Genomic DNA, 10,544 nt, shown 5'->3' with positions numbered 1-10,544 from the left:
TTGGTCACTTATAGGCATCCTTGTTTTTTTTTTTTTTACTGTTCTTTTGTATTCCGTGTTACTGTGGGTGTTTTAATTTATTGATGTCTTCTCTGCAACTGTAGAGCTTATTATTTTTATTTTATTTTGTATCTCTGCAACTGTAGAGCTTACTTTTATTGAGTATTGTGTATCTGTAAAGCACTCTGTGCATTCGTGCTGTGAAGATGTGCTATATAAATAAAGTTCATTCAATTCATTCATCCATAATAGTCCAGTAATTTTAGGCCAAAATTAGGCTAAACCTAAAACAAATTGCAATAGTAGCAAACTCAACTGATTTTGTATCCTCAATATGTCCTTAGTGAGGGAAAAAAAGTCCCAAGGAATCCCATCAAGGGAAAGTTTTGAAAACGACCTACCTACCTACACTATAAAGGAAAACATGACTCCCAAAAATCTGCTTTAAGTGGGATGTGAGGGGTCAAGCTAGGGTTTTTAATTATTCTGAATCCATTGCAAGCATTTGCTTTGCATGAAAAACATTCCTTGGGCAAGAAATGGCCCCTCAAAACGATGGTTAAGTGATGAGTCATCAATTTTCACAGTCTTTTGGGGTCCATTTTTAGCCCAAGGAATGTTTTTCATGCAAAACAAATGCTTGCAATGGATTCAGAATAATTAAAAACCCCTAGTTTGACCCCTCACATCCCACTTAAAGCAGATTCTTTTGGGAGTCATATTTTCCTTTATAGTGTAGTGCAGGGCTACTCAATTTAAGATGGCTCAGGGGCGACTAAGAAAAATACAAAGAATCTAAGGGCCGCAAGCTAAAAATGATGGTCCTATTTTGGACGTTTAGACAATGATTTTGTGACACACTACATGCATGACCAGCCTAAACATGTCCATCTATAAGGCCAAACCTCATTGAAAAAAAAGATTGTCATGGAATGATACTGCCAATTAAATATGCCTTCTTTGGGTTCTCCCTGCCAGCCCTCTCCATAGACTTCCATGTAATTTATAGTGCACAGATCATATGTTTGTGCAGGCTGTTCACAGCTTTCAAAAAAACAGATTGGAAATCCGTTCAGGCATTCTTGAGATAATAGCCATTATGTTTTACATGTTATGTAAGCAAAGATGGCTATCCTGTAAGATGGGGTTGTATGGGGGTGGAACATGCAAAATCGCGATTGAAATCATGTTTACTAGATTTAATGGGGTCCAAAAAAAAATTTTGAAAAAAAAAAAATTACAAAAAAAAATAAAAAAAAATGGTTTTTTTTTTCTAAGTAAAAGTCGATTTAAGTCGTCTGGCAGGGAAGTCCATAGTGAGAGTCGTTTGGCACTGTATGAGTTAATGATGAAATGACGAAATTTGAGAGACATTGAAAAGGACAGAAATGGTTTGTCCACACTGAAAGTAGAAAAAATATATATTTTTCTTGGTATGACCATGAAGGGCAGCATAGACATGCCGAAGGGGCCGCATGCGGCCCACAGGCCGCAGGTTGAATAGCGCTGGTGTAGTGTATAGTGTAGTGTATATAGTAAGTGAAGGTAGGTAGGTAGTTTTCAAAACTTTCCCCTGATGGGATTCCTTGGGACTTTTTGTCCCTCACTAAGGACATAATGAGGATACAGAATCAGTTGAGTTTGCTACTATTGCAATTTGTTTTAGGTTTTTTCATATAATGACTGGACTATTAAAGGCTATAGTGCAAAAACGACCAGGAGTCTCTGAGTTTAGTGACTGAGGAGCAGCAGAGCAGAACTAAAAAGCCAACAAAGATTTATTTACAAAGGATCTTTGTACCTTTTTTCTTGTTACCTTCTTTTCCTTTATAAAGCAAGACTTTATTACATTTTACAACGTCCTCCTGTGGAATTATTTATTTTAGAACATAGTTAATCTACACATTGAGTTTCTTCTGGTTTTAATCCTATTAATTCATCAATCGATCCATCAAAGAAACAAACTGACCGTAGATATTAATTCCATTTGTTACACACATAGTCATAGACCCGAAAGGGTCCATTTGGTTCCATTTGTACACTCTCAGAGTTACAGAGCCGTAAGGGTCCATTTGGTTCCATTTGTACACTCTCAGAGTTACAGAGCTGTAAGGGTCCATTTGGTTCCCTTTGTACACTCAGAGTTACAGAGCTGTAAGGGTCCATTTGGTTCCATTTGTACACTCTCAGAGTTACAGAGCTGTAAGGGTCCATTTGGTTCCCTTTGTACACTCAGAGTTACAGAGCTGTAAGGGTCCATTTGGTTCCATGTGTACACTCTCAGAGTTACAGAGCCGTAAGGGTCCATTTGGTTCCATGTGTACACTCTCAGAGTTACAGATCTGTAAGGGTCCATTTGGTTCCATGTGTACACTCTCAGAGTTACAGAGCTGTAAGGGTCCATTTGGTTCCATGTGTACACTCTCAGAGTTACAGAGCCGTAAGGGTCCATTTGGTTCCATGTGTACACTCTCAGAGTTACAACCCTGTCTGTAAGGACCCCTGGGGGCAGGGGCGTAGCACCAAATTCTGGGCCCCTAGGACAGAAATCTGTATGGGCCCCCGGGGGGCCCGGCCAGAGAGGGGCCGGCCAAAGTGTTGCCGGCCAACCGGTAACACTTTGTTACTGTTTGAATGACAAGTCTCACAATGATACGGTAGCCCTGATTGCCTCAGCACATGTATTCCTGCATAATAGGGGAGACAGACACATTCACACTCACACAGAGGGGGGTATTAGGCTAGTCAATCTAAGGTTTGACCCAAAATAAATTGCAATAGTAATGGTTCAAGGTTTTTTATGATCCTTAGGGTCATCCAAATAACATATTAAAAGTTGTGAAATATATATTTAGTGGATCAAGGTAAATTTAAGGGGTTCATGTTTGGGTCCATTCACTTACTATACAGGCAAAAAAAGACCCCCCAAAAATCTTCTTTAAGTAGCATGTGAGGGGTCTAACTAGGGGTTTTTCATGGTCCTGAATCCATTGCAAGCATTCGTTTTGCACAAAAAAACATTTTTCGGCTTAAAAACGGACACCACAAAACGGAGCTGACCCCAGAAAAGTGATGACTCATCACTAAACCATAGTTCTATGGGTCAATTTTTAGCCCAAGGAATGTTTTTTTGTGCAAAACAAATGCTTGCAATGTATTCAGAATCATGAAAAACCCCTAGTTAGACCCCACGCATGGTACTTAAAGAAGATTTTTTGGGGGTCTTTTTTTCCTGTATAGTAAATGAATGGACCCAAACTTGAACTTGAAACTTGAAATATACAATTCACAACTTTTAATATGTTATTTGGATGACCCTAAGGATCATAAAAAACCTTGAACCATTACTATTGCAATTTCTTTTGGGTCAGGCCCTTTTTTAGCTTAGATTGACTGGCCTAATCATCACATGTATTCGATCCATCTGTCATTCAATGTTATATGAGATACTTCAATGGTTTCCTGTGTAAATAACTGCAGCAATGTAGGACTTTCCTAGGATCTCCTTTTAGTTGAACAGTACCGTCATGAAACTGTACCTTTTTCTATACAAACTTCTAATAAAGTCTTCAATCAATCAATCAATTGACATAGGAATGTACTTGGAGAACAAGGGAGAAACTGGTCACTCATACCTTAGGGAAGACTACCATCTAGTGGCCAAAAACAGTACTTAAAAGTGGAAACAGGTGAAACCATTTTTGGGCTGTAGGGGTGTGCACAATATAGAGACCCAATACAACAGTCGCTCATTGGTTTTATTTCGGCGGCGGAAATTTTTTGTTTAGACACAAATGATAATGATAATAGTTATTATTATAATTGGGGGGGAAAACATTTTTTACTCCAGACTTTTCGAGGGCCCTGGCACCTTGGGCCCCCCTACCTCAGTCTAACTTTCCTAGGCCCTTCAGCGCCACTGCCTGGGGGTCCCTGAACCTCACATTGAGAACCAAACTTTGTGTGATAGAAACTAGGGTTAGGGTTCAGATCTACAAGCTCACAACAGATCTACAAGCTCACAACGCCTCGCACTGCGAGGCGTTGTGAGCTTGTAGATCTGCTGTTTTTGTCAAAGAGGTTTAGTGTAGAGGGGAAAAAGAGCAGACTAAGTACAGAGTGAAAGGTTAAGTTTATTAAGTATTGACGGTTCAAGTGGTTAAATATCTGAAAACACAAATTGACATGAATCCAAAATACACTGATGATTGCGCTGTCAAACAATGAAACTATGAACAGGTTGTGGGGGTCCCTGCTTCATCTCTCTCTCAACTAAGGGGTCCCTGCTTCATCTCTCTCTCAGCTAAGGGGTCCCTGCTTCATCTCTCTCTCAACTAAGGGGTCCCTGCTTCATCTCTCTCTCAGCTAAGGGGTCCCTGCTTCATCTCTCTCTCTCTCAACAAAGGGGTCCCTGCTTCATCTCTCTCTCAGCTAAGGGGTCCCTGCTTCATCTCTCTCTCAGCTAAGGGGTCCCTGCTTCATCTCTCTCTCTCAAATAAGGGGTCCCTGCTTCATCTCTCTCTCAACTAAGGGGTCCCTGCTTCATCTCTCTCTCAGCTAAGGGGTCCCTGCTTCATCTCTCTCTCAACTAAGGGGTCCCTACTTCATCTCTCTCTCAGCTAAGGGGTCCCTGCTTCATCTCTCTCTCAACTAAGGGGTCCCTGCTTCATCTCTCTCTCAACTAAGGGGTCCCTGCTTCATCTCTCTCTCAACTAAGGGGTCCCTGCTTCATCTCTCTCTCAACTAAGGGGTCCCTGCTTCATCTCTCTCTCAGCTAAGGGGTCCCTGCTTCATCTCTCTCTCAGCTAAGGGGTCCCTGCTTCATCTCTCTCTCAACTAAGGGGTCCCTGCTTCATCTCTCTCTCAACTAAGAGGTCCCTGCTTCATCTCTCTCTCAACTAAGGGGTCCCTGCTTCATCTCTCTCTCAACTAAGGGGTCCCTACTTCATCTCTCTCTCAACTAAGGGGTCCCTGCTTCATCTCTCTCTCAGCTAAGGGGTCCCTGCTTCATCTCTCTCTCAACTAAGGGGTCCCTGCTTCATCTCTCTCTCAACTAAGAGGTCCCTGCTTCATCTCTCTCTCAACTAAGAGGTCCCTGCTTCATCTCTCTCTCAACTAAGGGGTCCCTGCTTCATCTCTCTCTCAACTAAGAGGTCCCTGCTTCATCTCTCTCTCAAATAAGGGGTCCCTGCTTCATCTCTCTCTCTCAACTAAGAGGTCCCTGCTTCATCTCTCTCTCAACTAAGGGGTCCCTGCTTCATCTCTCTCTCAACTAAGAGGTCCCTGCTTCATCTCTCTCTCAACTAAGGGGTCCCTGCTTCATCTCTCTCTCAACTAAGGGGTCCCTGCTTCATCTCTCTCTCAAATAAGGGGTCCCTGCTTCATCTCTCTCTCAACTAAGAGGTCCCTGCTTCATCTCTCTCTCAACTAAGGGGTCCCTGCTTCATCTCTCTCTCAACTAAGAGGTCCCTGCTTCATCTCTCTCTCAACTAAGGGGTCCCTGCTTCATCTCTCTCTCAACTAAGAGGTCCCTGCTTCATCTCTCTCTCAACTAAGAGGTCCCTGCTTCATCTCTCTCTCAACTAAGGGGTCCCTGCTTCATCTCTCTCTCAACTAAGAGGTCCCTGCTTCATCTCTCTCTCAACTAAGAGGTCCCTGCTTCATCTCTCTCTCAACTAAGGGGTCCCTGCTTCATCTCTCTCTCAACTAAGAGGTCCCTGCTTCATCTCTCTCTCAACTAAGAGGTCCCTGCTTCATCTCTCTCTCAACTAAGAGGTCCCTGCTTCATCTCTCTCTCAACTAAGAGGTCCCTGCTTCATCTCTCTCTCAACTAAGGGGTCCCTGCTTCATCTCTCTCTCAACTAAGAGGTCCCTGCTTCATCTCTCTCTCAACTAAGGGGTCCCTGCTTCATCTCTCTCTCAACTAAGAGGTCCCTGCTTCATCTCTCTCTCAACTAAGAGGTCCCTGCTTCATCTCTCTCTCAACTAAGGGGTCCCTGCTTCATCTCTCTCTCAACTAAGAGGTCCCTGCTTCATCTCTCTCTCAACTAAGAGGTCCCTGCTTCATCTCTCTCTCAACTAAGAGGTCCCTGCTTCATCTCTCTCTCAACTAAGAGGTCCCTGCTTCATCTCTCTCTCAACTAAGAGGTCCCTGCTTCATCTCTCTCTCAACTAAGGGGTCCCTGCTTCATCTCTCTCTCAACTAAGGGGTCCCTGCTTCATCCCTCTCTCAACTAAGGGGTCCCTGCTTCATCTCTCTCTCAACTGAGGGGTCCCTGCTTCATCTCTCTCTCAACTAAGAGGTCCCTGCTTCATCTCTCTCTCAACTAAGAGGTCCCTGCTTCATCTCTCTCTCAACTAAGGGGTCCCTGCTTCATCTCTCTCTCAACTAAGAGGTCCCTGCTTCATCTCTCTCTCAACTAAGAGGTCCCTGCTTCATCTCTCTCTCAACTAAGAGGTCCCTGCTTCATCTCTCTCTCAACTAAGGGGTCCCTGCTTCATCTCTCTCTCAACTAAGAGGTCCCTGCTTCATCTCTCTCTCAACTAAGAGGTCCCTGCTTCATCTCTCTCTCAACTAAGGGGTCCCTGCTTCATCTCTCTCTCAACTAAGAGGTCCCTGCTTCATCTCTCTCTCAACTAAGAGGTCCCTGCTTCATCTCTCTCTCAACTAAGGGGTCCCTGCTTCATCTCTCTCTCAACTAAGAGGTCCCTGCTTCATCTCTCTCTCAACTAAGAGGTCCCTGCTTCATCTCTCTCTCAACTAAGGGGTCCCTGCTTCATCTCTCTCTCAACTAAGAGGTCCCTGCTTCATCTCTCTCTCAACTAAGAGGTCCCTGCTTCATCTCTCTCTCAACTAAGGGGTCCCTGCTTCATCTCTCTCTCAACTAAGAGGTCCCTGCTTCATCTCTCTCTCAACTAAGAGGTCCCTGCTTCATCTCTCTCTCAACTAAGAGGTCCCTGCTTCATCTCTCTCTCAACTAAGAGGTCCCTGCTTCATCTCTCTCTCAACTAAGAGGTCCCTGCTTCATCTCTCTCTCAACTAAGAGGTCCCTGCTTCATCTCTCTCTCAACTAAGGGGTCCCTGCTTCATCCCTCTCTCAACTAAGGGGTCCCTGCTTCATCTCTCTCTCAACTGAGGGGTCCCTGCTTCATCTCTCTCTCAACTAAGAGGTCCCTGCTTCATCTCTCTCTCAACTAAGGGGTCCCTGCTTCATCTCTCTCTCAACTAAGAGGTCCCTGCTTCATCTCTCTCTCAACTAAGAGGTCCCTGCTTCATCTCTCTCTCAACTAAGAGGTCCCTGCTTCATCTCTCTCTCAACTAAGGGGTCCCTGCTTCATCTCTCTCTCAACTAAGAGGTCCCTGCTTCATCTCTCTCTCAACTAAGAGGTCCCTGCTTCATCTCTCTCTCAACTAAGAGGTCCCTGCTTCATCTCTCTCTCAACTAAGGGGTCCCTGCTTCATCTCTCTCTCAACTAAGAGGTCCCTGCTTCATCTCTCTCTCAACTAAGAGGTCCCTGCTTCATCTCTCTCTCAACTAAGGGGTCCCTGCTTCATCTCTCTCTCAACTAAGAGGTCCCTGCTTCATCTCTCTCTCAACTAAGAGGTCCCTGCTTCATCTCTCTCTCAACTAAGGGGTCCCTGCTTCATCTCTCTCTCAACTAAGAGGTCCCTGCTTCATCTCTCTCTCAACTAAGAGGTCCCTGCTTCATCTCTCTCTCAACTAAGAGGTCCCTGCTTCATCTCTCTCTCAACTAAGGGGTCCCTGCTTCATCTCTCTCTCAACTAAGAGGTCCCTGCTTCATCTCTCTCTCTCAACTAAGTGGTCCCTGCTTCATCTCTCTCTCAACTAAGGGGTCCCTGCTTCATCTCTCTCTCAACTAAGGGGTCCCTGCTTCATCCCTCTCTCAACTAAGGGGTCCCTGCTTCATCTCTCTCTCAACTGAGGGGTCCCTGCTTCATCTCTCTCTCAACTAAGAGGTCCCTGCTTCATCTCTCTCTCAACTAAGAGGTCCCTGCTTCATCTCTCTCTCAACTAAGGGGTCCCTGCTTCATCTCTCTCTCAACTAAGGGGTCCCTGCTTCATCTCTCTCAACTAAGGGGTCCCTGCTTCATCTCTCTCTCAACTAAGAGGTCCCTGCTTCATCTCTCTCTCAACTAAGAGGTCCCTGCTTCATCTCTCTCTCAACTAAGAGGTCCCTGCTTCATCTCTCTCTCAACTAAGAGGTCCCTGCTTCATCTCTCTCTCAACTAAGAGGTCCCTGCTTCATCTCTCTCTCAACTAAGGGGTCCCTGCTTCATCTCTCTCTCAACTAAGAGGTCCCTGCTTCATCTCTCTCTCAACTAAGAGGTCCCTGCTTCATCTCTCTCTCAACTAAGGGGTCCCTGCTTCATCTCTCTCTCAACTAAGAGGTCCCTGCTTCATCTCTCTCTCAACTAAGAGGTCCCTGCTTCATCTCTCTCTCAACTAAGGGGTCCCTGCTTCATCTCTCTCTCAACTAAGAGGTCCCTGCTTCATCTCTCTCTCAACTAAGAGGTCCCTGCTTCATCTCTCTCTCAACTAAGGGGTCCCTGCTTCATCTCTCTCTCAACTAAGAGGTCCCTGCTTCATCTCTCTCTCAACTAAGAGGTCCCTGCTTCATCTCTCTCTCAACTAAGAGGTCCCTGCTTCATCTCTCTCTCAACTAAGGGGTCCCTGCTTCATCTCTCTCTCAACTAAGAGGTCCCTGCTTCATCTCTCTCTCAACTAAGAGGTCCCTGCTTCATCTCTCTCTCAACTAAGGGGTCCCTGCTTCATCTCTCTCTCAACTAAGGGGTCCCTGCTTCATCCCTCTCTCAACTAAGGGGTCCCTGCTTCATCTCTCTCTCAACTGAGGGGTCCCTGCTTCATCTCTCTCTCAACTAAGAGGTCCCTGCTTCATCTCTCTCTCAACTAAGGGGTCCCTGCTTCATCTCTCTCTCAACTAAGAGGTCCCTGCTTCATCTCTCTCTCAACTAAGAGGTCCCTGCTTCATCTCTCTCTCAACTAAGAGGTCCCTGCTTCATCTCTCTCTCAACTAAGGGGTCCCTGCTTCATCTCTCTCTCAACTAAGAGGTCCCTGCTTCATCTCTCTCTCAACTAAGAGGTCCCTGCTTCATCTCTCTCTCAACTAAGAGGTCCCTGCTTCATCTCTCTCTCAACTAAGGGGTCCCTGCTTCATCTCTCTCTCAACTAAGAGGTCCCTGCTTCATCTCTCTCTCAACTAAGAGGTCCCTGCTTCATCTCTCTCTCAACTAAGGGGTCCCTGCTTCATCTCTCTCTCAACTAAGAGGTCCCTGCTTCATCTCTCTCTCAACTAAGAGGTCCCTGCTTCATCTCTCTCTCAACTAAGGGGTCCCTGCTTCATCTCTCTCTCAACTAAGAGGTCCCTGCTTCATCTCTCTCTCAACTAAGAGGTCCCTGCTTCATCTCTCTCTCAACTAAGAGGTCCCTGCTTCATCTCTCTCTCAACTAAGGGGTCCCTGCTTCATCTCTCTCTCAACTAAGAGGTCCCTGCTTCATCTCTCTCTCTCAACTAAGTGGTCCCTGCTTCATCTCTCTCTCAACTAAGGGGTCCCTGCTTCATCTCTCTCTCAACTAAGGGGTCCCTGCTTCATCCCTCTCTCAACTAAGGGGTCCCTGCTTCATCTCTCTCTCAACTGAGGGGTCCCTGCTTCATCTCTCTCTCAACTAAGAGGTCCCTGCTTCATCTCTCTCTCAACTAAGAGGTCCCTGCTTCATCTCTCTCTCAACTAAGGGGTCCCTGCTTCATCTCTCTCTCAACTAAGGGGTCCCTGCTTCATCTCTCTCAACTAAGGGGTCCCTGCTTCATCTCTCTCTCAACTAAGAGGTCCCTGCTTCATCTCTCTCTCAACTAAGAGGTCCCTGCTTCATCTCTCTCTCAACTAAGAGGTCCCTGCTTCATCTCTCTCTCAACTAAGAGGTCCCTGCTTCATCTCTCTCTCAACTAAGGGGTCCCTGCTTCATCTCTCTCTCAACTAAGAGGTCCCTGCTTCATCTCTCTCTCAACTAAGAGGTCCCTGCTTCATCTCTCTCTCAACTAAGGGGTCCCTGCTTCATCTCTCTCTCAACTAAGGGGTCCCTGCTTCATCCCTCTCTCAACTAAGGGGTCCCTGCTTCATCTCTCTCTCAACTGAGGGGTCCCTGCTTCATCTCTCTCTCAACTAAGAGGTCCCTGCTTCATCTCTCTCTCAACTAAGAGGTCCCTGCTTCATCTCTCTCTCAACTAAGGGGTCCCTGCTTCATCTCTCTCTCAACTAAGGGGTCCCTGCTTCATCTCTCTCAACTAAGGGGTCCCTGCTTCATCTCTCTCTCAACTAAGAGGTCCCTGCTTCATCTCTCTCTCAGCTAAGGGGTCCCTGCTTCATCTCTCTCTCAACTAAGAGGTTCCTGCTTCATCTCTCTCTCAACTAAGAGGTCTTAGTTGGCCTGAAAACGTTGAGGACCCCTGCAGTAGATGTTATCTTTTCATTATAATACATTTATAATTTCAATATCTTTATATTT

The 10,544-nt window shown here is 45.6% G+C and overlaps 1 protein-coding gene across 1 annotated transcript in view; it reads right to left on the bottom strand.

Annotated features, from left to right (window-relative positions):
* Positions 1-10,544, bottom strand: part of LOC308305103 (uncharacterized protein) — a gene marked incomplete at its 5' end in the record, with an annotated part of 110,222 nt that overhangs the window by 59,627 nt on the left and 40,051 nt on the right. Inside the window, one exon of the mRNA XM_080749770.1 lies at positions 2,657-2,687. Within this exon, the coding sequence (XP_080605896.1) occupies positions 2,657-2,687 (31 nt within the window). The remainder of the gene's footprint in view (positions 1-2,656; positions 2,688-10,544) is intronic.

Source organism: Nannobrachium achirus, assembly GCF_963921795.1.
Source record: "Nannobrachium achirus genome assembly, chromosome: 1".
NCBI classification, from domain to species: domain Eukaryota; kingdom Metazoa; phylum Chordata; class Actinopteri; order Myctophiformes; family Myctophidae; genus Nannobrachium; species Nannobrachium achirus.
The sequence above is the reverse complement of the archived record's forward strand: the minus strand, read 5'-3'. Positions and strand labels throughout refer to the sequence as shown.